Source organism: Eptatretus burgeri, chromosome 12, assembly GCF_056783735.1.
Source record: "Eptatretus burgeri isolate ZD-2024b chromosome 12, Ebu_testis_v1, whole genome shotgun sequence".
Taxonomy (NCBI): domain Eukaryota; kingdom Metazoa; phylum Chordata; class Myxini; order Myxiniformes; family Myxinidae; genus Eptatretus; species Eptatretus burgeri.
Window position 1 is genome coordinate 34,520,130 of NC_140972.1, and position 27,623 is coordinate 34,547,752.

Consider the following 27,623-nt stretch of genomic DNA (forward strand, 5'->3'; position numbering starts at 1 on the left):
TCTGATTTTACTGACAAGGAGTCCAGCAGGATGTTGTGTAGCTCCACTCTCGTCTCTAATTCTTTAAGGTGTGCATTTCGTTTCAGCAGCGAGGATGGTTGCACTTGCTCTTTTTTTCCCCCTATTTTATTATTTCCGCCCACCTTAGGTAGACGGACATTATGTTTTCAACCCTGTCTGCTTCCTTTTTATATTCACTTGAACAATAACCAGATGTTAAATTACACCAAGATGGTGTATTTGTGATTTCTCGCAATGATTAGAGAAATCCGACATCTTACTATTCCCAAAATACCGTGTCGGAGCTTGTGTATTTTTTTTTTGCATAAACATTTGGGGAAAATAAAAGCTGAGGAAACTATAACAATGGAGAAGGAAGTACAACAGAGACAGAAATGAGGGAAGGGAAGTGTGAAGAGAAGGGAATGAGATTTGGCGTTTTTATGACGTTTTCACGAAAATTAAGCTATGATGAGGAGCGCTTCGGTCATAAACTTTGTCCTGGTCACGTCACGTCGTCTTATTTTCTTCCCACAACATAAAATGTACAGCTTACTTGAGCGACATATTTTTTTGGAGGAGTAGTAACATGGCGCTTACGTGGCTTCAAAAATGTTACGCTATGAGCGCTTCATCAGTCTTCCTGAAAGAGAAAAATTTTATGAATGTAAAGAAATTGACTTTATGAAGTGAATTTTTTTTTTTAATAACATAGTTTTACCATACAACTAATTTTTACAATCGGACTGTTACGATTAATAAACGAAATAACTGGGCGAGCGCCCGACTCACCGCCCATCCAACAGATCGTGGGACTGAAAGTTCCTGTCAGTATGGGGCCCACCTGGCGGTGCCGTCTTTGGGGGATCTTTTGTTTATTACATACCGTCCTCGTCTTAATCTTGAGTGGTACGTGTGCTGAGGAGGCTTTGTACAGTTTATTGTTGTGAGTGAAGGTTTGGTGGTTGTTGTACTGTTGACCAAATGAATGATCTGATGCACACATTGTCACGGGCGACGATTCCTGTGGAGACTTCTCCAAAGCAAATGCCGTACGGGACGTGGAGCACGAATTAAACGGATAGAATAGCTGTCGAGTTGTTGTCTCGAATACTTGATAAAAGACGGTAAGAAACGAGAAAGTACTGTCATGATGTATCTTGCTGCTTTGGGTTCTGACGGTTCAAGCAAATTTTCCTCTCATCACTACAATGTGAGAGGGAAAAATAAATAAATAGGGATAGGTCGTATGGATGGGGGGGGGGGGGGAAGGGTTATTGGGATAGGAGAGGGGATGGGTAATAGGGATAGGAGGGGGAGAGGTGGGGAGGTAATAGGGATAGGTTGTATGGATGGAGGGGGTAGGGGTAATAGGGATAGGAGGGGTGGGGAGGTAATAGGGATAGGTGGTATGGATGGAGGGGATAGGGGTAATAGGGATAGGAGAGGGTATGGGTAATAGGGATAGGAGGGGTGGGGGGATAATAGGGATAGGTGGTATGGGGGGGGTAGGGGTAATTGGGATAGGAGAGGGTATGGGTAATAGGGATAGGAGGGGGTGGGGGGATAATAGGGATAGGTGGTATGGATGGGGGGGGGTAGGGGTAATTGGGATAGGAGAGGGTATGGGTAATAGGGATAGGAGGGGTGGGGGGATAATAGGGATAGGTGGTATGGATGGGGGGGGGGTAGGGGTAATTGGGATAGGAGAGGGTATGGGTAATAGGGATAGGAGGGGAGGGGTGGGGAAGTAATAGGGATAGGTTGTATGGATGGAGGGGGTAGGGGTAATAACGATAGGAGGGGGTGCGGAGGCAATAGGGATAGGTTGTATGGATGGAGGGGGTAGAGGTAATTGGGATAGGTGGGTGGGGAGGTAATAGGGATAGGTTGTATGGATGGAGGGGGTAGAGGTAATTGGGATAGGTGGGTGGGGATGTAATAGGGATAGGTGGTATGGATGGAGGGAAGGTATATGGGATGTGATGAGGATGGGTGGTGTGGGGTTTTTGGCATTCAGGCCAACACGTACACACTGTGTGATGAGGTTAAAAACTGATCCATATTTGGATTTGTTTTAATATATACATTACTACTAAGAGATTAACGAACCCTCGAGCTCATAATGTTTTTCTTGTTGAAGTTGTCTCTGGGTAGTGTTGTGATTGTGAACTACTTGGTGCGATGAGTGGCTGTGGCTCTTCAGGGTGGTGAAGCATCGATGGTGGTGTCCTTTGTGAGCCCAGTACCTTTTTAGTTCATCTCTTCGAGCATGACCTAATAATATGGGTGTCGATGTCCTTCGATCCGTCCGTCCGTCCGTTCACAATGAAGTTGAAGCGGGAGATCTGGTCATTAGTGATCTTGATAGAGGTCGATGAGACGTACACGATGTTGTTTTAAATGTTCATAACCAACAATCGGATCCAGACTTGACGGTCAAGGTCACCGAAGGTCAAGGTCAAGGTCACGAGGCCTTTGAAGTTGCGAAAATGACGATTTTCAAATTCTATCTCCTCCGCCATTTCTCAAGCAACCTTGAATTTGATTGCAGCATATGAATGTATGGGACAATATCTAAATTTGGTCGGGCCGGATTTTCGAATTTCGCTTTCGTTTTCGCGTCACGTGACTTCAAAGTTTGCAAAAACTGCCCTACCTTCAGGAGGCTATATATTCTCTACTGGACATGGTAAAAGTTAGTGAATGGTGTCATTGCATAGCAGCTGACCATGTATATTTATACATTTTCCGCCAAAGGTGCAAAAGTTTCAAAACCCGAAATGTAAACGTCAGCATTTATTTTCAAAATATAATTTCGTGCGCGAGCGCGCCAAAATGCCGAGTCATCTTTAACCAAACTGCGCAGTAGTCTTCGGTCATAACTGAACATTGAGAACTTGTGTATTTATAGAGATGACCATCACCCCCACACAGGGGTAATTATATATATATATATATATATATATATATATATATATATTTTTTGTGCACATAGTCTGGGCTCGTGGAACACCTAGTACACTGAAGGGATCAGGACACAGTGGACAAACACAGCACACAAAACACACATGCATGGGGTGGACAAGATGGATAGAGAAGGAAAACTGGAAGGAGGAGGAATTGGGTGGGGTGGGGTTAACGAGGAAAGAAAAGATCATGGTTTTGGATAGGGGTCGATCTGAGATGGTGGTGAACAGCTGTCTTGAAGACCTGGAGGGAAGAATGAGATTGAAGTGGATGAGGAAGTTGATTCCACAGGTGGGGGGAAAAAATGAGAAACAAATGAGTGGAGGTGAGCAGTGATCTTGTGTTTTGGGTAGTTTCACCATAAGGGAGTTGATGGTGGACTGTGTGAGCCCTGCAAAAAATTGGAAGGAGGGGACAAAGCACGCAAAGAGCAGAGGGTGAAATACCAGAAAGAGTATTTCTGGTTGAAGACAGAGACCACCGACCTGTCTGCGATGGCGAAGTGATAGGCCCATATAGACTCAGTTTCATCGCGGGAGATTCTAAATATTCTTAAAGGCCTTGGTTTCCACGGCATCAAGTTAAGCAAGATGTGAGGCGGGGCAGCCAGCCCATCGGGGAGAACAGTATTCCATCAAGTTGTGGATGAAAATCTCTAATAAATCTCATGACTCTAGCTGTGTCCTGACCTTACAACAGGCAGCACATTTCAAGAAGCTATGCTGCCCTTGGTCACAGTCACCTGGAGTAACAAACAGTTCTGAGATAAAATCCCATTTATTTCAGAGTTCAACCATCTTCGGCAGAACCAATAAAAGTAATTGAGACGTGAGCATGCTTCTGATTTTTATTAATCCATGGTGGTAGCCGGAATGTCAGGGAAGTGGTGGCAGTGAGGATGTTGTATTTGAGAAATACCAAGTTGGTGTAGAAGCTTTGTCAGCTCTCCTATGATGTCTTTACTCGTCATGACTGTACAATTTGATTCCTTTTCTGCCCTCCTAGGTCAAGCTTGTGGACTCGAGAATGGATTTAATGGAAATGACAGCTGCAGGATATCCAGTAAGTTCCCGGCCAAGTGATCTCCCGTTTCTCACCAGCGCTGGCATGAGTTTGCCTCCTTTGTGTTTTCAAGATTAAATGCATACTCTTATTCAGCCATACATTTAGCCCTCATCCTTATAATGATCGAATTTAATTTCCAGGTACAAGTAACGAACAGTCCGTGTCGATGTGCCCGAACAAAGGGCGCTGCAGTGAGCTGCTGTTCGACTGCTTCAGCTGCAAGTATGATCATGAATGCATCTATGGACAGGAGACGTCAGGAAACTGCACCGTGTGCGATGCCAATGTGTGCTTGGTGTGTTGTTGTTTTTATTTCCCTTGCATCCAAAATGCCGTTCTACATTTCTACCTCTTACTTTTAAGTCATCAAAAGCTTATTATGACGCATTAAATAGCCGCTGTGTTAACAAGATGGACTGGAGGTGCGCACACTCACCTCAAAACTGTCTATCCTGGGTTTGAATACCAACCCAGCTGTAAACTATCATCCTGGTGTTTCACAGGCAGGGTGATTTATTTTATTTTATTATTTTATTTATTTTGTATGCCAAGTAAAGGCTCGTGTGAAAGCTAATACACAGAAACGTATAGCAAGTCAGGAGACAAGAGGGGTAAGAGAGGGAAGCACAAAATAGTGGGGAACAGAGACAATAGGAGATCTGCGGAAGGGGGAGGGATGGGGTGAGGTACATGGGGTAAACAAAATGGACACTACAGGGACTTTCAGGGTGTGTGTGTGTGTGTGTGCCGTAACATCCATCCGAGGGACAGCACACCATCAATTCCTCAGTGTGTGTGCCGTCCCTCGGATAGATGTTAAATGGGCGTCCCGTGCATTAGTGGCTGGAAGATCCCACGGTGTCTTTTGTGAAGAGTTAGCGAGCTATCACCGGTACCATGAGCAAATTCCAAAGGGATGATAAATCGCCCAGCATGACCCTGCACTAGAAACTGCTTCGGCAGAACCAACGCTCTGTATCATAGAGTATGGTACATCGGATCAGAAATAGCCACTAGATGCCTGTTTTGTAAACATCCTGATTCATTACTCAAGTACACTAAAATCCACAGATGAGTAACTGACTTGGTTTAATGATAAGAAAGCATAAGTGTGATAACCTAATGATGATGCGTTTGCATGATAACCTGATAAGCTAACCTAAATAATGTACATTTTGCCTAATACGAAATATGAAGATGCAATTTTCTTCCTGTTTCCCCTGCTCTTGCCGATTAGTGGTCCATTTTGGTTACTGTTTTGAGGTTATTTCTCCGAAATAAGCTCCTAGAGTGAGTCCCGGTGTTTGGCCGTCTATCTATACGTACATGCGTTTGTTCGTTAACATTTGACTAAAACATCTTCTCCTCACAAACTACCTGACAAATTATGGACCAAATTTGGAACGATGCATCAGGACAGCAAGGTCTCATGTGATTTTGCTCCCCATCCGGATCCAGCCATTTAAAGGGTGTGAAAAGGGGATTTGCCCCAAAAATTTGTATTTCATTTATAAATCTCAGAAACCAACAATCGGATCCAGACCAAACTGGCCATGCGGCATCGTGATCATTCCCTAACCTTAAGTTAGTTATGCCCCCCCCCCAATGGCCGTATCTCCTCCGGAAAGGGGACCACTGCCTCCCTCCCCTAATCCCTAATATTCACTAAAACATGTTTTCCGCACAAGCTACATGACCGACATGGACCAAATTTGGTGGGGGAGCAGACAGACTTAACCAATGTACCAGGGTGTGTTGAAAAGTAAATCCTTGTATTATTTTTCTCCCAAAGAGGTAAAGATGTTCAAATGAAGCACACATACAAACATCAATCTATATCCCACCACGGTGCGTATCTATTTCTCAACATAATCACCACTGTGGTCCACGCGTTTATACAAACGTTCACGTAGTTTTCTGGTGAAGTCACGATACAACTGTGTGTCCTGCTCACCTTACCAGAGCTTCGCAGTGGCCTTGACACCATCGTCAGGAGAAATGCGTTCTCCACAAAGGTATTCCTTAATTTGGGGGAAGAGGTGAAAATCTGACCGAGCCAAGTCAAGGCTGGTGATCCTTTGTGGTGGTATTCTATTCACCGTCTCTTACTCTCACGGTCGTTATCGTGAACCCAACTGTCTTCTCCAGTCATCTGTCATCTCCAACCAGTCATCTGAACTCTCATCTCCAGCACTTTTGTGCTTCACAGCACTGACAATGTTGTGCTGCCCCCTGCCATCCTCACTAATGTATCACTGAGACAATCTAGTGTGAGAATCACAAAACTTCACACCCAGTGGTGGGAGGAACGAATGTGCAGACTACGTGCACTCGGTTTCATTCAAATATCTTTTTCCTGTTTTGGAGAAAAAAAATGGAAGGAATTGCTTTTCGACACACCCTCGCATTATCCTGCTGTGCATTAACTTGCACGTCGATTATATCATTATCCCCACGCTTTTTGAAAAAAAAATGTTCAAAAGGGACTGTCTGTCTGTCACCTCTATCACACTATCTCCTCCGAAACGACGGCAGAAATTCACAAAACTTGTTAGTTATGATCACCACATGGCTTGAAGGTATGTGACCATAATTTTTGGCCCCACCCAATGGGGCCCCGAGGGCCTGCTCAAAAGGGCAAATACCAAAAAAATGTTGCAATTCTGGGCACATTTTATATTAACATTTCTTCATGAAACTTTATATATGCAATCAACATTGGGGGACGCATGAAATATGGAACAATTTAGATTTTACCCCCAGATCATGCCCTAGGGGTGTGGGGACTTAGGGTTACAGTTGTTGAAACAAAAGATTTTTATTTTTTTTTTACTCAAAATTTAATATTGGGTCATTCCTGATGAAACCTTTTTTCCATCTTTCATGCTCTCGACACAGCAGCAGGAAGCGCAAAGCACATGATGTTTCACAGTATGTACTTGGTCGTGCTGTAACGCCCACGCCCCACAGTCTTGGCCCTCCGGAGATATAGTTTGGGCGTGCAGGAAAGACACCCTCAATTCACTCACACTGAGTTTCCTATTGATGTGAACAGGATATTTGTTTCCTTCAGGATGGTGTTCATTTACGAATGATGTGTGTTCGAAAACAAATCTTTACCGCTTTACTGATGACTGTTACAACTTACAGATGACATTTAGAAATGACATGAGCAATAAGAGGAAGTTTGTACACGACTACACAACCCATCAACCTTTTTTTTCTTTTCTTTTTTTGTGTACATAGTCAAGGCTCGTAGAAAAGCTTGTACCAGGACACTGAACGGATCAGGATGCACCAGGACAAAAGGAACAATTGAGGAGGAGAGGGGAGAAAACCAACAGCAGAGCCGAAGACCAAGACAGAGGGAAGCGGACAAATAATGGGTGTGGGAAGGGATGGCGGCAAGAGAGAATGCATGGTGTGGACGAGGTGGATACAGAAGGGAAAACTGGAAATTTGTAAGGAGTAGAGATTGGTGTGGGGGGTGGAAGGGTGAAGCAGGGGTGGGGGGAGGTTAACGAGGGTAGAAAAGATCATGTTTTTGGTTTGGGGACAATCTGAGATGGTGGTGAACAACTGTCTTGAAGACCTGAAGGGAAGAATGAGATTGAAGAGGATCTGGACATCATCCATCATAGAACTTGGTTCCACGGGTAGGAAAAAGAGGAACAAATGAGTGGAGGTGAGCAGTGTTCCTGTATTTAGTGATAGGTTGGCTCCTCCCCAGTGTGAATGTTCAAAAGGGACTACAAGTTGTGCCCTCTGCGGAATTATGATCTGAATTGGTGAAACCAAAATTTTCCTTCTGAAAAAAAATACTGTAAAAAGGGAGTACGTGATAATGGATGGAATCAACAGAACATGCATTGAGGTATGCTTAGTACTATTGGGACGAGGAGAAGCTGATGTTCCGGTTGTTAACCCTTCTTCAAAGCAAAGCAGAGTGTGATACCATTGGACATGTTGTAACCCCAAATAATGAGTAATGGAGATGGTGAGACCACACCTTTCCAGATGTTTCATCGATGTTGATCACAGAAATATTTTAACATGGAAAAATGTTGTGCATCATCAAAATCGAAGGCATTAACGATGACATTGTATGGGATTGTTTCAGAAATAAGCAAAAGCAAACAAAATTGATGAGTGATGAGATAAGTTTGTCTCGTTACCCTTAAAGCTATGATTTAAATGGGAGTCTGAGCCAGGTTGGGGTGTTAGGATCTTGAGTGTGGTTCAACGACTCAAAATCAGGTTCGTGAGACTGATAGCAGCCCGGACGCTTGAACTTTTGTCGGTTCAGTTTAAATTAACCAAAAAGTTATCCAATTCCTTCATTTTCATCTTTAAAGTTTGGAAACCCTCAAAAATATGGTTGGTTGTCAAACCAGAACTTGAATTTAAAGTTTTTATTTTTGGCCTTATTAAGTTGTGCTCCTTGAAGTAGCTGCATGTATTCTTGCATCATTGCTTGTATAGCATCTCCAAGAAAGGCAATCATTGTTGGCCCTGATATCTAAGCTGACCTTGCTGCTCACCCTATTAACTCTCTCATGCCTTCATGGCTACAGGATGAAACAAGTCGTCCCCAGAGAGTGTTCCATGTGTCGCTGCCATGCCGGTACTGCTGGCAACTGCCACCGGAGCTGTACAAGTGTGAGAACAGGACGAAGTGCCGTGCCGTGAACTGCCCTCGTAAACGGCACATTGTAATGTGCACTGTACTGGCAGACGTCCATTGCCTCGGTGAGACGTGGTGGAGAACGTCGTCGTAGTTGGATGTAATATCTTTATATAGTTATCAGAAGGTGGAACTCGGCCTTCCAAGGGTGCAATGAACCCTTCTTCATCTTACACATTTACATTTATAAGGACCATCAATCTCAATTTATTTTAATTTTTCTTTACATAAATCTCGGCAAGGCCATAGTGGGGCAGCTGAACACAATAAGCAAGGGGATGAATGAATGGGGAAAAAGGATAGAAGGGGAGAAAGGAAACTGTAACCTGCAAGTCAGATGATTGCTTTAGGTAGAGTTAATGGGCAGGGATTGGGGATGATTTGCTGGAAAAGGGCAGAAGGAAGTGATGAGTTTAAGCGAAAAAGTGATTATGTTGGACAGGCTGGCTTTGGGTGTGAGTATCTCCGCAATGGGCTTGAATCATCCTTCTGACTTCCGCTCTAACAACATAATCATCATCATCATCAAACGTCAGTAAAAATGCACTTCTGTACCACTATACTCTCATTAAAAAAAAAAATTAATCATTATTTTTAAACATTCACCAACTCTGCCCACCCCCTCCCCCATCCTTCGTGTTCAGTCTGATTCGGGAACCTTACCTCCTTTTTCCCATTAAACCAAGGTATTCGTATTTACAAATTCTGCATTTGCGAGGTTTTCCAGGAACGTAACCTTCGCAGATATGGAGGTCCGTGTGCATTTTGTTTGAATATTATTTCAGCACTACTTTGGAATATTGTAGATGTATAAAGTATCGCTTTGTGTATGAGATCTATATGGGAATTGTGTAGATCTCTGTTTTTCATTGCACTGCCCACGAGCCACTGGCGGCCCTTGGTGGCCTAAAGTACGGCCCCTGACGTGCGGCTGATGTAATACACAAATGTGAAAACGCACTATCATAATCCGCCATAAATGCTATCAAATTGACCCAATGGTTTCAAATGAGTGTTCCAACACGAAGCATAAAAGTAACATATAATTAGATGGCAGAATACAAAAAAATTATGCTTGTAGCCCTGTTAACCACAATGAAGGAGTTAATGGGGGTGTGGCCTAATAGTAGCAATTACGGGGTCCTGTAGGTGGTGTGGTAGTTCTCACACTGAATTGATGTCTTTAATCGGCAAAAATGACCCTCCTATAAAAAGTAGTGAAGATCACTGGTCTGTAGGTTATAGAATGTGTTGTTATGAAAATGACTTGGGGGTTACTGAGGGATTAATTATTAATTGGTTATCTCATGCATGTTCGTGTAAGTGGTTTGTAACCCCAATTACAAGCGGCCAGGATTAGATATCTATGAAGCTCATTGTCACCATAGCCTCTCGTGCCTGTCTCTCTTTTCTCTTTGATTGGCATTATTAATCGTTCCCCATTGTCCTTTCTCACCCCCTTCATACGTAACGCGTGAAAATGGCGAGTCCATGCGTGCAAGCACAACACGCTCTAATAAGGTGGTGACAATGTCGCACATGTGGGCATGGGCAGGACCCTCACGAGGCAGAAGGAAACCTCACCCCAGGAAGTCAGGGGTGGGGTAAGGGGACTTTGGCTATAAAGCAGCAGTGCTCAGACACAGCAGAGAAGTGAAGCAACATGGGGAGTGAAGCGGCTTGCAACGACCAGTGAAGCGATGAGTTTGAGTTGCTGTGGTCGTCAGCTGCCATCTGCTTAGCAAAGGACTGAGGAGAGTTCGAGAGTCTGGAGGATTAAGAACAGCAGATACACGGCTACACACGGCCGGATTGAGTGAACCCGGGAACAGGCCGCACAAATGCAAGAGAGCCTGACTTCGTGAGCACGCTGTGCCTCCTGACGTCTCAACCCCAAATAGAGCACCACAAACCTCTACCCCATCCATTCTGTCTATTCTTTTGTCAGTCTTGTGTACCTGATCGAGTCTGCATGCGTGAAGTTTAGTTTCAAACTTGGGCGAAGAAACGGTTACCATCCAGTTAACCATCTCGGCAGGTTTCTACTCCCATATCATGTTATTTTATTTTTTTCCAACTGTTCCCCATTCTCATTATTTAATAAACCTGTTTCATTAAAGTATATTCGCTGTGCATTTTGAGCCATGGATCCACCCTCCAACTTAGCGAAATTCCTCTTAAAACTGTATGCATGTGTTGAAACCACCGCGTGGCCAAATTAATTTATCCTCACCACACTGAAACTGTGGAGTCGCCGCGTCTGTGGAACATCTCAGCTCAGTCTCTTGGAAGTTCATCTCTGATAGTCTCGCATCACCCGTTAAGGAGACCAAGTCCGTTACAGTATCATTTTGTGCATGTGCTGGCTATTATGTTCATGGCTTTTCTTTTCTTTTCTTTTCCCACTAGGAAAGCGTACGTTTCAAAAGATGGTGTACTGCAACTGGACCGGAGGTTACAAGTGGTCAACAGCTTTGGCTCTCAGGTGTGTTGTGCAGGCTGGAAGGTCACTGAACCTTTAGCATTGTTTCTGGAACAACAGTGTGGTAAATGCTGATAAAGCGGAGGGGGGAGGGGGCGGGAGTGAGAAGGTAATTTGGTCCAACCATGCCTGTTTGACAACATTCGACACTGCCACATTCTGGTTACTTAGGGTGGCCTTGTGTCAATTGTTTCAAACAACACAAAGTGTCGCTCTACCGTCAAGTTTTCTCGACTTGAAAGTCATATTTCTTTGACCTGACCTGACCCGACCCAACCCAACCGTTGGGTGCTTTCCATCTCAGTACGAATGAGTTGTTGAAACGGATTGCATTTTATTCTGCAATTTTACATCACAAATTCTCAACATGTCCAGATTATATGATTTGAAGAAACATTTATTTCAATATAGACATAAACAGAGACATTTGAAGGACATTACCATAAAAAAAGACTAAAAAGAAAACCACAAAACTTTTCGTTGTGCTCTCTTCAGGTGAAATTCACACAAAGTGAATGAGGTAAGGAAGAAGAACGGTCCAATATACACCTATCAACAAAGTCAATTCCGATTGGATGTTCTCTACTGATGCGTCATCACCTCCCACCGGTCGAGGTGGGAGGAGCCTGTTCAGTGTTCAGCTCTCAAATTGGAAGTTGCAGGGTCACTGAGGCTGTTGCAGAATCCTCTTCATCAATATCTGTGATTGTGAGATCAGTTTGTGTTGATCGTCAGGCCTGGCCAGTATTCACCGGCCAGTTATACTCAATGGGACTCTTTTAGTTGAACGAGCTACAAGGTTGGTTTGATCAATGTATTAGTGAGTCGAGCCAAGAGGATATGATCCAACTCCAAACTTCATACAGAGGTGGACAAGATTGCCGGCATCCTCAGTGAGAATGGATATCCTGAGTATATCATCAGGAGGTTTATGCACAAATTCCTCACTGCTATGGATGAACAGACGATGGGTCCTGAAAAGTGCCCGGTCTATAATCAAGATTCCTTGGAAAGGGAAAATGTCACAAAGGTATGAGGAACAAATCAAAAGATGTGTCTCAAACACATATCTGGTGGTTCATCCAAGAGTGATTTTCACCTCTCGCCGTCTGATCCTGTAATTAAGAAGGATGTTCTGCCTGCCTCAAAACTTAGCAATATTATTGATGAATTCAAGTGCTGATGTGATGCTCAGTATGTAGGCAGAACTACCCAAACTTACTGACAGAATCAAACAGCATGTCCCTTTATCCATCAGTAAAAACACAATTGGTTCGGGAATACAGCCGGAACGTGCTTGTAGGAAGGTCCCAGCATCAATCCCAACATCGTGTGCATCTGCTGTTGGACAGCATTTGATTGAGAATGCAAACTGTGCTGAACAATATAATGTGGATGCATTCATGATATTGAGTCGAGGACGAAGTATAACACATCCCCAAATACTGGAAGCGACATGTATCTCTTCCAAAGACCCTATGTTATGTCGGCAAAAATAGTTTGTCCACTCGCTTTGCTTATTTGTGCAAAGAAGAGGAACACTAACTCGTCTCACGATCACAGATGTTGATGAAGAGGATTCTGCAACAGCCTTAGCGGCTCCGCCTCAGACTCTGCAACCTCCAATTGGAGAGCTGAACACTGAACAGGCTCCTCCCACCTAGACCATTGGGAGGTGATGACGTATCAGGACAGAGCATCCAATCAGAATTGACTTTGTTGATGGGTGTCTATTTGACTGTTCTTCATCATTACCTCATTCACTTTGTGTGAATTTCACCTGATGAGAGCACAACGAAAAGCTTTGTGGTTTTCTTTTTAGTCTTTTTTTTTATGGTAATGTCCTTCAAATGTCTCTGTTTATGTCTCTATTGAAGTTTTTGTTGTACCAAGCATCTTTTTAATTATTTGAAACATTTATTGTGAACCAACATCACTTTGAACAACTTTTATGACGACACTTGTGTCAATTAACCATCCGATCAGAGAACCAAAGGTTAAAGGTGTGTTGAATAATCTGTTAGCTGTTTTATCTGAAATTGTTTCGCCAAATCCAACTTTATTTTATCTGAATAAAACATAAATGGGAAATACATTCAAGTGTCCTTACTTGACACATTTTTTTCGTTTCATCCCTGAACATCATTTCCAGTAACATCATCTTTGTGCTCTCTATTTTCATCGTACTCCAAGAGAAGCACTTTTACTTGGCCAGCCATCTTCCAATCAGCTCCCGACTGACTCTCTCGTGTTTGTTTGTGCGAAGCTTACCACTCTTTTTAACTTGATTCTCCAATCTGGTTATCCTATCAATCTTTACGCTTTGATTTACTCTTGATTCGCCATTGGTCCTTTCCCGAATAAACATAAGCTCGACGTCTCAAATGAAGTTGTCCCGCAAGTGGCATGGAAGTAACTGCCGACGTACAGCACGTTTGTGCTTTCTGCTCACGGTATTACTGTGGCAACATTGAATAAGCTTCCTCCTAATTAATTATTTGGATAATTTAAAGTTTAAAAAAAAAATTAAAATTTAATTTTTATTACCTCTGCCAGCGAAAGTGGGTGGAGGTTGTTTTCACCCCTGTTTGTTTGCGAATAGGATATCTCAAAAAGTTATGGACGGATTCGGAAAAAAAACTTAGTGTGTGACAAGGGTGAATCGATTCGATGCAAGTGAAGATCCGGATCTGGATATGAGAAATTTTTTTTTTTTTAATATTCCAAGTGATTCTTCATCATTGAGAGATGGGGGCCAAAAACTATATATATATATATATATATATATATATATATATATATATATATATATATATATATATATATATATATATATATATATATATATATATATATGACATTTCAAAAAGTTGTGGACGGATTATGACAAAACTTGGTGGATGAGTTGGGTAGGTGACAGGAATAAGCCGATTTGGATTTTGGTTCAGGTCAGCATATCTGGCCTATCAGTTGGACACAAAATGTAAACTGTTCAGCCTGGCGGAGGGAGGTATGTGCTCTACCAAGTGCCATTATAGTTTATATTTTGTGATTTGCCAAAAACCCTGAATCGGATAATTGATTGTTTTGAAGAACCTTCCAGCTGAAGCTGAGACCAAAGGTGTCTAATTTATAAGGCTGCACAGAAAAATAAACCGGGCAGGAACAACATGGTTATTAAGTGCCATTGCATCGTTGATTATTAATTAAGATATTTCACATTATGGACATTATGTGGTGAGCCAAGTTGATTCCCCAATTGTGCTGATGCACTTGCTGGATGTGCTTTCTTTAAATGCTATCTTTTCTTTGTTCTTCTTCCTTCGCTTTGCCTTTTTTTTTAATGTACAAGATTGAGGCTCATGAAAGATCAGGGTAACGGAGGGAATGAACTGACGATAGGGCATTGGGCCAAGTCTTGGCCACAATAAACGTCAGAATGAATGAACACGAAAGTAGGGGAGGGAACATTGTAGCCTGTAATAAAGAGGCTTGGGTTTGGAAGGGTTAACGGGGGTAATGAAGATTGTGGGTAAGAATGGGGGCCGCCATAAGATCGCGGCGTTCTCTATTTTGGCTTTGCTGGTAAAATATTGCCAGGCTGTATTTTTATTATAGCAACCAGGCCTTTGATACTGCTTTTCTTGTTTACCTACAGCGAGCAGCACTCTCCTCTCTCTCATGTATGAAATTCTTTTTCTCCAAGAATCCATTTCATTTTTGTTTATGAACTTGCTGGCCAGGCCTGACATTCTACAAAGTCATTAGGGCAGGAATTTGTAAGTTGTTCATGGTGCTGGCGATAGTCTGCCTACTCTTCATGGACACCATGTGATCTTTAATGTCTACAACTAATGGCAGCAGATGGGATGCGCAGTTTAATGTCTATTCGAGAGAGGGTGCACACATTGATGAATCACCCTACCAGTGGAACACCAGGATGACAGTTTATAGCTGGATCTGGATTCAAACCCAGGATAGACATGTTAGAAGCGAGTGTGCGTACCTCGCGGCCATCGTGTCAGCCCCTCGATATGCTATCTGCCTTTTTAATAACCCTATTTGACGATGGTACTCCGTACTCGTGTAGATATTACACGTTCTCATTATGTAACGGACACGATTGATCGAGGGCAGGACAAACTGTCACACCATCGCAAGACTATTTGGGACGCTACTTGAGTTGGGATTAGTTGAGTAACGTGTTGTCGTCATGTAGCGACACCCTTGTGGGGTTGACCCTGTTGCACTTCATTCCCTTGGGACAGGGGCAACGTGAGCTTCGGGCAGGAATTTGTAATTTGTTCAGAGTGCCAGTGATAGCTCGCCTACTCTTTGCGAAGGACACAATGGGATTTTCAACATCCACCAACAAATGTCGTCAGACGGGACGTCCGCTTCACATCCGTCTGGGGGACGGCATACACATTGATGAATCACCTTGCCTGTGAAACACGATTACGGTTTATAGCTGGGTTGAGATTCAAACCCAAGCTTGACATAACTCGAAGGCGAGTTTGCATACCACTCGGCCATCTTGGCAGCCCAATGAATGTATCGGAGAGATCATATTTTGGTGGGAGTGGTGTTACAAGTGTCACATTTTGTGTACGTAATATCAATCAACATCGGGCAGCACATTTAACCAGGCAGTTTGCATTGAGTGGACGTGATAAGCGCAGCCTTTGATGGAATCCTTGTCCGTGATCGCAATTTCCTTCACCTATTCTGTTAACAGTTCAATGACTTTCCTTCAAAGCAGTTTCAGATGTGAACCTCTTCCAAACCCCAATCTTTTTTTCTTAGCACAAGAAAAAAAAAACGAGTTGTGCCATGTCACCGTCTTGAATGTTTATTGTTTGTTTGATACCTTATCTTGACTTTTTTCGAGCCTTCTGTTGATGAGTTGTGGATGTTGTTCATACTGAAACGGCACATTGTCAATCAACCTAAATTGTTCATTATTTCCCTTCTTTCCTAATCCGGGCTGCGACAGTATCACCCTCGGGGGATTCGGTGCCGATCGCTTCTACCTGGGCCAGTGGCGAGAGGGCCTCGGCAAGCTCTTCAGTTTCGGTGGCCTGGGTGTATGGACGCTCCTCGATGTTATTCTCATTGCCGTAGGGTACATTGGACCAGCTGATGGCTCGCTATATATCTGACAGCACTGCTTGCCTGCGTGTGTCTCATCCCGTTTAAACTCTACCAGCTTATTGCCTGAATGTAATTATAATTTCATTTGTACATACACATGGTCGAGTTTATTTTCGTGTGACATAGTCAGAGGTGGGATTGTAATTTGTACATTTACTGCAAAATCCTCGTCGTCAAAAGGAGATAGGTGCCCGTTGATTAAATTATAAAAGTTTGTTTTGTCATCAGTTGTCGGCTGAATTGATGTGATGAAAGAGTTTACTACATCAGGAACCACGATACTATCGTTATCTATGAACCAGACTCGGTGGTATAAGGGTTAGAGCATTCGCTCTGAGCCTGGTAACTTGGTTTGAACTGCAGCTGTGTCATACCAAAGATGAGGAACCGAATGTGCTGCTTCCTTGCTTGATACTCAGCATTTAAAAAGAATGGAACATGGACAAACAACCATGTGTTGGCAATCACAGCACAAGCTGTGATTGGCTGAATGGTGGTCTCCTGAAATTAAAAAAATATATATCGGTATTGTTCAACCCAGGGATGACAGGATGGCTTAGAGGTATGCACACTCGCCTCAAAGCTGTCCAGCCTGGGTTCAAATCCCGACCTAGCTATAAATAGGCAGGGTGATTCAATAATATGTGTGTCACTCCTCAGATGGATGCTAAACGGGAATCCTGTCTGCCAGGATTCGTTGGTGGATGTTAAAGATCCCATGGTGTCCTTCGTGAAGATGAGGTGAGCTATTGCTGGCACCATGGCCATATTCCATATTCCTGCCCTCATAGTCGAACGTCAGGCGTGACATTGTGTTAGTGAAGACTCAGGCAAAGCTTTCCGTGGCCGACCCAACAAGAAAGGTAGGATAATGGTGGCGATTGAGAAGAACTAGAAGGGCACTCTGTAGAGCGCCTACCTCCACCACGTAATGCCTGATCCACGAGAACATGTCGGGCCGAATACATTTTTGAAATATCATGCTATACATCACTATATCGTTTTGGGCCCGATCTCTCAATGGTGAAGAATCATTAAAAAGATTCTAGTCGCCGGATCTGGATCCACGTCTTCACCAAAATCGAATCAGTTCGTCCTTGTCACACCCCAAACCTGTCCACAAAATTTCATCCATATCCGTCCACAACTTTATGAGATATCCTGTACACAGACAAACAAAAAGAGGTGAAAACATCACCTCCTTCACTTTCAGTGGTGGAGGTAACAAGAAAAATATTACACCCCACAGGCTTAGATGAGTGGTTGTATTGAATTCCACAACTGCTAATTTAATCATAGTTGATTAATTTAATGGTCATGACTTCTTCGTCTTCTTTCGGCTGCTCCCGTTCGGGGGTCGCCACAGCGGATTATCCGTTATGATCCGCATAATGATTTGGCACATGTTTTATGCCGGATGCCCTTCCTGACGCAACCCTGGTAGCCTCTTACGACACAGGGATATGGTACACCTATTCTAACCGGGGCATACACCAGGCCCAGTACACTGGTACTCACTTTGCCAACCTCGGAAGGATGACAGGCTGAGTCAACCTCCTGGTGTGTATTAATTCAAGTGGCCAACGGGGCTTGAACTCAGGAACTCAGGACCTTTTGGATCCCAAGCCGCTACCCTAACCACAACGCCAACACCAGGCTAATTTAATTTAATGGTCATGACTAATTTAATTTAATCGACGAGTTGAGTCTATAGATTAATTTGTAGACTAAGTTGAGTCGACTAGACTATCGACCAACTATAGACTAATTTAAGTCATTTTATCGTCTAGTCGAGTCAGAATGTCTGTAACTAATTCAAAACTTGCTTCTAATTTAACATTTACAGTTTATAGTCTATTACAGCACCGTGAAACCCTGACATTCGTGGACCTTGCATATTCGCAATTTATAAAATGTAACCTGCTTCTATATTTTCGGCCCCTGTGCTTCAGCTATTTATGGTTGTTGTGAGTGGATAAACCATCTCCCATCAGCCGTGCACATAAACCATCTTCTACCAGCCACATGCATAAAGCCAGTCGTGCATAAAGCAATGCTAAAACCTTCTCCCAACACTACACCCCTCCCCACAAACAATGGTCACACTACCCACAACCCGTGCGGCTACTTATGTGTGTGTCCTGGGTCTCATTCTTTCTTCTCGTCCCACTGCGATTCCTCACACTCGTGGACTTTTTACACTCATTGTTCGGTCATGGGTCTTAAGCGCAAGAGTAGTGCAGGAGATGCATCTGCTCTCAAGAGGCAGAAAAAAGTCACGAGGCTGAGCCAGAAAGTGGAGCGACTGGACTGGCTATCAAGAGGTGGGAGTGCGACCTCTGTGGGCAGGCATTATGGCAGAAACAAGTCGACTGTTCTTCTCCTCCTCTTCCCTCTATAAGGGGTGAGGTCCAATGGCACCATGCTTCTTCAACCCTGCCTTAACCATGATACTCCTCCAACACCCTCTGTCCTCAGCCAACCCTCTCTACTCTCCAACCACACCTACCTTCCAGATATCCCTCCTCACATCGCCCTCCCATCTCAACCGCAGTCTACCCCTTTTCCTCATGCTTGCTCCCTCAACCTATCTGCTCTCTTTGCAATTCTCTTTAACCCCCATCCGCACCAAGTGTCCAGCCCATCTCAGCCGGCATTTCACCAATCTCCCTGTCAAACTCATCTGTACATCAATCGGCACCCTCAGTTCAGACATCCTCCTTCTATCCACCCTCTTCATGCCCACAATCCTCTTGACCCAGTTGTTCTTGCAAACTTGCAGCCTCTCTTGTCAGTTCCACAGTCTCCAGACCATAAAGTTAGGCCGGTGTTACACACATCAGAACCTTCGCTTTCAATTTTCTTGATATCTTTGCCATTACTCCTTTCACCCTCTTCCATGCATCCGCACCCACCTGAATCCTCCTCCGCACCTCTGCCTCGGACTTATCATCCCCGGCTACTGTTCCTCCCAGATACTCAAACCTATTTCCCTGCTGGAAAAAAACAAATGGGAAGGCGATTCGTGAAAGTGTCACGCCGATCGCTGCACCCAGAACCAAAGTGGTTACACCCAGGTCAGGGACATTCACATACAAACAATGGAGAAGGAATTGAATGTGTGGTTAGAGGACACTGCCCTGAAAAACATGCCTTTTTGTGTGGTTCAGGACAAACACCTCTGATTCGAGATAGGCAAAGCGCATGTACGATCATCTTGTTGGCACAGGTGGTGCTGCAAACACCATTGGTGTGGGTATGAGCGAGTTGGTTAGTGATGTGGGTACGAGTGCCCCCAGTCCATTCTGAGCTCGCAGGGGATGGTTTGACCGCTTCAAGAAGCGTTACGGTCTCCACAATGTAAAGCTCACAGGTAAGCTTGCCTCAGTGTACGAGGCAGCTAAAACTTTCCTTGCTCAACTCGCACAGCTCATCAAGAGGATAGGGTTAAGCACCAGAGCAGGTGTTTAATGCAGACAAAACCAGCCTGCTATGGAAGAAACTACCCATGAGAACTTTCATTTCAAAGCGAGAGAGGACAGCATCAGGGTTCAAGGCTGCAACAGCCCGGGTATCTCTTCTCCTCTGCGCCAACACAAAAGGAGACTTCATGATCAAATTGATGATGCTGTTTCATTCCCTAAACCTGCATGCTCTCAAAGGAAAAAAGCAAACTGTGCCCATATTTTGGATGGCCAACAGAAAGGCATGAGGGAACAGCTGCCATCTTTTATGGATTGGTTTCACAACTGTTTCGTCCCTCGAGTAGAGAGGTACCTGGCAAAAAATAACCTTTCCTTCAAGATCCTCCTGGTGGATAATGCTCCTGGCCATCCCGAGGTGCTTTAGCTAGCCCATCCCAATGTCAAGGTCATCTTCCTTCCACCCAACACCACCTCCCTGATCCAACCACTCGATTAAGATGTAATTTTGACGTTCATAACATATTACACCCGCCACACATTCCGTCACTTCTTGGATGCCATGAAGTCCAACCCTGAACTTACCGTCGGGAAATGTTGGAAGGACTTCAACATGGTGCACTGCATCACCACCATCAAAGACTCTCGGCAAAGTAAAAGCCTCCCCTCTCATTGCTTGCTGGCAAAACCTATGGCCACAAGTAGCAAACAATTTCAGAGGTTTTCCCGACACCACAGATGAGAAGTGGAACATTGCTGGGTTGGCGTAGGAGATGGGAGGGAAAGGCTTTGATGATATGGAACCTGAGGAATTGGAGAAGCTCATCGCCTCACCTCAGGAGGAGCTGACTGAGGGGTTATAGGCCATCATCAAAGTTAACGAGGGCAGTAAAGAAGAGGAAGAGGTGGTGACGCCCAATCTGACCATCAAGTTGCTGACTGAGGTGCTGCAGGATATGGGGGCAGCCGCCGACAGGTTGCAAGATGCCGACCCAGTGATGGAGTGGGACCCCCAGTTCAAGAGGGGGTTGGATGATGTTTTACTACCGTGCAAGGAGCTACACAGAATCCTGCAGCACTCGGCAAAATGGCTATCACCCATTTTTTTCGCTCTGCCCCCTCCACCTCAACAGTATCAGCACCATCACCTGCTTTCCCTTTGGTGCATGACTCATCAGCACCCTCACTTGCATCTGCAGAGGAGTTCACTGGATTCTAACTCACCACATCAAAAGTTACATCCTATCTTGAATAAGAATTGGAAACAGTACCTGCTGCAGCTATTGTTTTTTTTGTTTAAGCATTTTTAATCACGTGCATTCATGTTCGTAAAATTTTCCCTTCTGAATCACGAACCATCAGGAACGTATCCCCCTTTTTTCCATTGAAACAATGCCCCGACATTCACGGATTCGACTTTTGCAGGATTTTTCAGGATCGTATCCCCTGCAAATGCCAGGGTCTTACCGTATGTACATTTTTTGAGCTCCATATCTTCAAACGTTGGCCAACAGTTGGGTTTTTCCTTCCGACTCCTCAACCACTTCTCCCAGCAATTTTTTGTTGAGCAGAAGCTGCTCTTATTGGAGTGTTAGCCAAGGATCGACAAATGGCTAAAAATGACAAATAAAAAATGGCAAATGGCTAATTTGTCGGTGCTCCGCTTATTCAGATGATGCATCAGTGTCCTTCATCAGTAAATCCACATTCACTCTCCAGCAGTTTTCCCTTTCTCCTCAGCTCAGCAAGCTTTCTTTTTCAGTTTTTTGAGATTTCTTTTCCTCCTTATTGTCAAGATGGGCATGCTGGGCTGAGGTTAACAGCTCCTTGGTTATGATAACCTTTTCTAAGCCCCCCCCCCCAAAAAACATTGTCATTGTGATTTCTGATGGCAATTGGCAATGAAGAACAATCTGCATAAAATGCTGTACAAATAACTATGTTTGAAAATGAAACAAAGACGTTGGATGAAATTTAACGTTTAAAAACATAACTTACCATGCAATTATGACGTGATCGCTGTGAAGAAATCGTTCGATGACAATGCCAGTTGAGAGACCGCGATGAAATGGCGAAATGCTTTTTGACCAGAAGTTCACCCTCCGTAATGTAACCGACTGTTGCCAGACCTTTTCAAACGATTTGTGAATGTTTCTGGATGTTGCTACAACTTGAATTTTTTCACAAGTGGCGAAGTTGACATTGCCGAAAATCCCAGCAATTTCCCGACTCAGTATTTTATCCGTTTCCAATTTCCCTGGCCAGAGAAAAACATTTTGAATTTGCCAGGATTTCCAAATTTTCACAGGAATTCTATCACATGTTTTATTGATGTGCTTGACTTCTGTCCATAATTATTAATGGCTTGGTGAGGTTGATAAAACAAGGTGCAGTCCTAAAAATCCTCCCTCTGTGATAAAATGTCAACCGAAGAAGTCACCGGAGGCATTAGGTTTTCAGGTTGTCTGTTTGTTATAGGTTTGCGTTACCGTGATAACTTAAGAATGGCTGAAGGGATCCAAGTCAAATTTGGTACAAGTGTGCATAATGGACAAATAAACTGATTCGATTTTTGGATCAAGAGGTCAATGATCAGAGGTCCCGTTAAGGTAAAATCCTGTTACCGTGATAACTTGTGAACCAGTAATGAGATTTTGACTAAACTTGAGAAAGTATATGTCATGATGGAAAGACGAACTGATTAAATTTTAGTGTGAAGGTCAAAAGTCAGGTCATGTCAGGTAAAAGTTATCGAGGTAGGGATTTGAACTAAACTAAGTACGTGTACCATTATACATATTAGATATCAATGTCAAAGTTCGAGTAAGCAGACTTAATGTGGGCCGAGGCATATCGGTGGACATCTCGACGTCGAATTATGTCGATTTTTTTTTCTTCTTCTTCACAAGATCGAGGCTCATGGAAGGGCGAGTTAATCGACGACATGAACCTCTTTGATGTGCAGCACAAGACTGCTGGGTAGCATCATTGGCTGGGGCAACAGCTGTGCCGCTGAAGGGTATGAACCAACACCATGGCATCAATTAGACAAATAAGCAGATGAAGGGACAGGAAGAGAAAGGTGAGGAAACATAGTACCGTAATCTAAAAGATTAGGGTCAGGTATTGCTCATGGAGGTAAAACAGATTGTGCGTAGGGATAGCCATGAGATGGTGGTGCACTGCTTCCTTGAAACAAGGTATTTCACTCCTTGGTTTGGTGGTGGATCGAGCCCTCCCAAGTGCTCCTGCCTTTGGTGACAACAGAACAGGGTTCCTGTAATGGAGGAAAGGCCTGACTGCAGTGTTTACTACCTTTCCAAGCCCTTTGACTGCAACTCATATTTTGTATGGTGCACTTGCTTTAAAATGCAATTGCTTTCATGCCATTCTTGCCTTTTATTTGGGAAAAATCTGCAAATTACACAGCAAGCCAAAGAAGCGCCCTATAAAAGATACAAAAAAAAAAAAAAACACAAGACTAATTAACAAGCTTTAATGGAACCGCAACTTTACAATTAAATGTCAACATTTCAGCAGATAGCTGTGGGGAAAGCAGTTAAGACTTGGGTCCATGAGTTTCATCCCAACCATTCGCCACACAGCGGCTCGAAGAACAAGCCACCGACGTACCCAAAGTGGTGCACCGTCCCATTATATAGAAAATACTTACCTGTTAAAATGGGGCAGACGAGGTAAATATACACGGTGCATTCCAAAGACACTTGCACGATCCACGCATCGTCTCCGGAACAGATATTCACTTGGCTCCAGCTCATGGAAATAAAATATATCATTGTAAACCGAGCCAAAAGCAGAATCTCGACTTCCAAACAGTGTACATTTAAATGGCCTGTAATCGAATGAGAAAAACAATTTTTCAAAATTGTTATTTCTTTTCTTAAACCCCTGTTGCAGGAAAAACAAAACAAATAAAACAAATAAAACAACAACAAAAAAACAAAACAAATAAAACAACAACAAAAAAACAACATTCATATTTGTGCCAGTAAGAAGAAAGAAAAGTGTTTCACTTGTACATACCAAAGCCCATATTACAATACAAACCAAATCAAAAGTCAGTTTTCACTTGCTATGAATGCAAGTTTTGCAAAATATCTCTGAATATGGCATTTATGCATATCATCAAAAAAATAAAAATAAAAGCAAAGTAATAATACTGAAAATAAAAATAAATTGCGGCAGGTAGTGGTTTGTCTTTTTTATAGTACAATCCCATTTTAAGGATTACCATATCATGCTATATGCACCGAAAGCATGATACCCAAGATTAAATCAGCAATAATGCGACAAGCAAAAGTGATTAAATCTATAACCAATGTCTACAACCAGAAGTCAAAACTTGAGAAAAAGAAAAAAAAAATTATTGAAGAACAAAAAAAAACAAATGAAAAGGCAGAATTGATAGGAGTTCCGTGGATCATAACATCGAAAGCAGCTTCGCAGGAGGCGGCGAAGTCGGAAAAGTTCCCTCAGCTACGTGAGTCCCACTTTCCGACTGGCCGCGGGAATACGCACGCATCCGTTCGTCATATTTGGTGCGGCCCAATCCCTGTGGATACCACTCGTATACTGGAGTGAAAGATCTTCTTGCAGGAGGGAAGAGGGGAGCAAAAGACATCTGACGTGGCAACTGTACATAGTCCATCAGTGCACAGAAACTTGCCATTTAGCCATCTTCCTTAGGTGGTGTGAACCAACCTGGGGGAAGAACAATCGAGTCAGTCACTTGCATGCACCTTGCATTTTAAATATCGAATTTGTAACTTGATTTGCCATAAATCCCCCTTAAGCCCTCCCACATTTAAGTTACTAACTAACACCTCTTCTTCCGCATCATCTCTATCGACATGATGTGGATACTATTCCTGACAATTGATCTTCTGCTTAGTGGTAGAGAAGTGTGCTGAAAATATTTTTGACAGCTGATGGAAACATTTGTTCAGCATTAATCAAATATAAAACTAGAAGGGCACTTGTCAATGTCGTGACGTCGCCAGATATGCCTCTGCCCACATTATTACATCATTATAATACTTGTACCAAGTTTTATTTAAATCCATGAACACAGATTCAAAATATTAAATAATTCTGGCTGCCAGACCATGTGATCAATCAGGTTGAAATGTAAAAAAAAAAAAAAATGTTCCCCATGACTACTGGATCACAATTGTGACGTTTCACATCGATTGATGAAGCGGTTCAAGAGAAATAAAAAATGTTTTTAAGATTTTCGTTCAATCCAATAATGGCTGCCAGACCATGTGACCTATTAATTATTCGTCAACACCCTGATATCCCCAAGGCTTGGGAAACATGTGGGTGAAGTTTCCCCTTGATCTGTCAAGCCGTTCTTGAGAAGATTATTTTTGAAGGTTTTAGGGTAAATCCAATATGGATGGATGCCAAACCACGTGACCGATGACCAATTTTTTTTTTGCCCATGCATTTTAGCCCCAGATGACCCTCAATTTTCATACCGATTGGATAAAGCGTTTGATGACGTCATAACGAAGTGACCCATGACAAAAAAAAACAAAAAAAAAACACTTGCTTCCCATGGGAAGTACTTCACACGTGCCGAGTTTCAATTTTTTCCCGTGGAGCGGTTTTGGAGATGCAGAGGTCCAAAGTTTTTCCTTTTTCCCAACATGGCTGTCACACCACGTGACTGTGACATCATAATCATCATTAAAACATTCCATAAGAGTAGTTTCACCGATGGTGAAAATTTCGTGAAAATTTGTGTAAAAAAAATTGTAAAAACCTGTTTTCACTTTGTCATTATGGCCCATTTTGTGTCGATCGGTGAGAAACCAAATTTAAATTTAATCCATTTTAAATTCAGGCCATAACACAACAAAATATGAATGTCTAGGGGTGTGAATACTTTCTGAAGGCGCTGTAACACGATATCTCAAAACGTTATGGATGGATTCAGACAAAACTTGGTGGACAGGTTGGATGTGTAACAAGGTTGAGTTGATTTGAATTTGGTGAAGATCGGAATCAAGATCCGGATACGATAATTTTTTTAATTTTAAAAGTGATTCTTCACCATCGAGAGATGGGACCAAAAATTATATATACATAGCATGATACATCAAAAGTGACGGAGGTATGCACTCTACCAAGTGCCTTTCTAGTTACGTATTTCTTCATTACCTCATCGAAACGAGAAATATTTAACGGATTTTCCCTCCCCCATAATGCTCTCACCGACTTAATGAAACCGCGATCGAAACAGCTCCGACATGTCATGGGCGGTCACAGCCGCCTGTCTAATCCTGCAAGATGTGTGGAAACCCCATGGAATTGCAACTCTCAAGTGACAATGAGAAGCCGAATCGTGCCACTAAATGACGCAAACAATTTGTCGTCTTCTTAATGTATACACACACACACACATCATTAAAAGTAAATAATTACAGCTTTTTTTTTCTTTCACGTCACCAGATTCCAGGAAGTTTTCGGACAAAGACCTTTACAATAACACGGGTTTTATAGTCCCTGGTCGAGTCGTTTAAGAGAAGAAAAAAAAAGTTGAATGATTGCAAGGGCCTGCGTAACCTCCGCAGTGAAAGCCCTGCTTGAGAGAATGCCACAGTTATTTTGGGGATTGTATAGACAACAGACCGCTGCTTCGAGCACCGCGGCTTGTATATACTGTGATCTGCACAAGGCCAGTGGCGCCTATCGGCTCAAACCTTTCGATATTTGAGGATTTTTTTTAAGTCATTTTGGTCGTTTCACACTGAAGGGAGTACTTATCGGGAGGGTATGGCAATTGTGAATATGCCTGTTCAGAAGAGGGATTTGGACTGTCATAGCACCAACATGGCAGCCATATGATTTTTCAGGTTGCAGTTGGGGGTGGAGTAAGGCCAGCTGTCCAACGAATGGGTGCAACGGAATGCTACACAGATGGGCGAACGGACGGACAAACGTATTATTATATAGATACAGGGTGTCCATGAAGTCCTTGTGCAACTTTGAACTTTTACAGCTTTTGATGTACACATGATAAACACTATAAATGGTGCATGAAAGCATAATTCATCAAGTTTTTACAAATCCAGTTCAAATTTTGAAGCTACAACAGAACCGTCATCTTTTTCATAATACATCGTTCAATCCTATTTTCCTCCTTGGTGTAAACATTCTCCAGTTGCTGCTGAGTAATTTCATGAACTGTATTTGTGATGGTAGGCCTAATTTCATCCAAATAATGTTGCTTTGATGAGCAAACAACAGTTTTATAGAGCTCCATAAAATGTCACCCAATAGGGAAGGGTCAGGTGAACAAGGTGACCAAGCAATTGGTCCACATCTACTGATCCACTTATCTCGGAAGATGACATTCAAGAACTATCACACGTTCAAAGCATAGTGGCAGGTAGCCTAGTCTTGCTGGTACAAGTTGATATGCGAAAAATTTAATCATCATAGTTCAGTAACAAATAAACTTTACAACATCGCAAAGTAACGTTCACCATTGACTTATTTCTTCCAAAAAAAAAAAAAGAAAAGAAAGAACACCAGACACATCTTTGGTGTCTCTTTAATGTCGACAGACTTCATGAGGTTTTCCAAACCCAGACTTCCAAACCCACCTCCTTCAAATTCCCTTTGCTTCCTGAATGTCCCTGCAGTGTCCATCTTGTATACCCTGTGCTCCCCACCCCATCCCTCTCCCTTCCACAGATCTCCCAATGTCTGTTCCCCACTGTTCTGTCCTTCCCTCTCCTACCACCCTTGCCTCATTCCCCCCTTGCTGTGCATTGTGTTTTAGCTCTCATACGAGCCTCGACAATGTATACAAAAA

At 43.0% G+C, this 27,623-nt stretch overlaps 2 protein-coding genes across 4 annotated transcripts in view; one reads left to right on the forward strand and one right to left on the reverse strand.

The window, feature by feature from the left end:
* Window positions 1–768: 768 nt before the first annotated feature.
* TM2D3 (TM2 domain containing 3) lies at window positions 769–16,579 on the forward strand. Its single transcript, XM_085850102.1, has 6 exons — window positions 769–909; window positions 3,976–4,032; window positions 4,176–4,330; window positions 8,610–8,784; window positions 11,129–11,204; window positions 16,198–16,579. The coding sequence occupies exons 1-6, from the start codon at window positions 834–836 to the stop codon at window positions 16,361–16,363; spliced, it is 705 nt and encodes a 234-aa protein (XP_085706228.1). The 5' UTR covers window positions 769–833; the 3' UTR covers window positions 16,364–16,579.
* Window positions 16,580–23,257: 6,678 nt separating this feature from the next.
* UBE2Q1 (ubiquitin conjugating enzyme E2 Q1) overlaps window positions 23,258–27,623 on the reverse strand; it is a 60,243-nt gene continuing 55,877 nt past the window's right edge. For all 3 annotated transcript variants that reach the window (XR_015050317.1, XM_085850101.1, XM_085850100.1), the window contains one exon: window positions 23,258–24,499. Coding sequence is in view for 2 of the 3 variants with exons in the window: in XM_085850101.1 (XP_085706227.1) it covers window positions 24,468–24,499 (32 nt within the window). In the remaining variant the exon portion in view is untranslated. The remainder of the gene's footprint in view (window positions 24,500–27,623) is intronic.

Coding starts and splice junctions, on each gene's coding strand:
- TM2D3 (XM_085850102.1), top strand. CDS start 834: ATGGGGCCCACCTGGCGGTGCCGTCTTTGGGGGATCTTTTGTTTATTA. Junction 4,331..8,609: donor GCGATGCCAATGTGTGCTTG/GTGTGTTGTTGT, acceptor TCATGGCTACAG/GATGAAACAAGTCGTCCCCA. Junction 8,785..11,128: donor GGCAGACGTCCATTGCCTCG/GTGAGACGTGGT, acceptor TTTTCCCACTAG/GAAAGCGTACGTTTCAAAAG.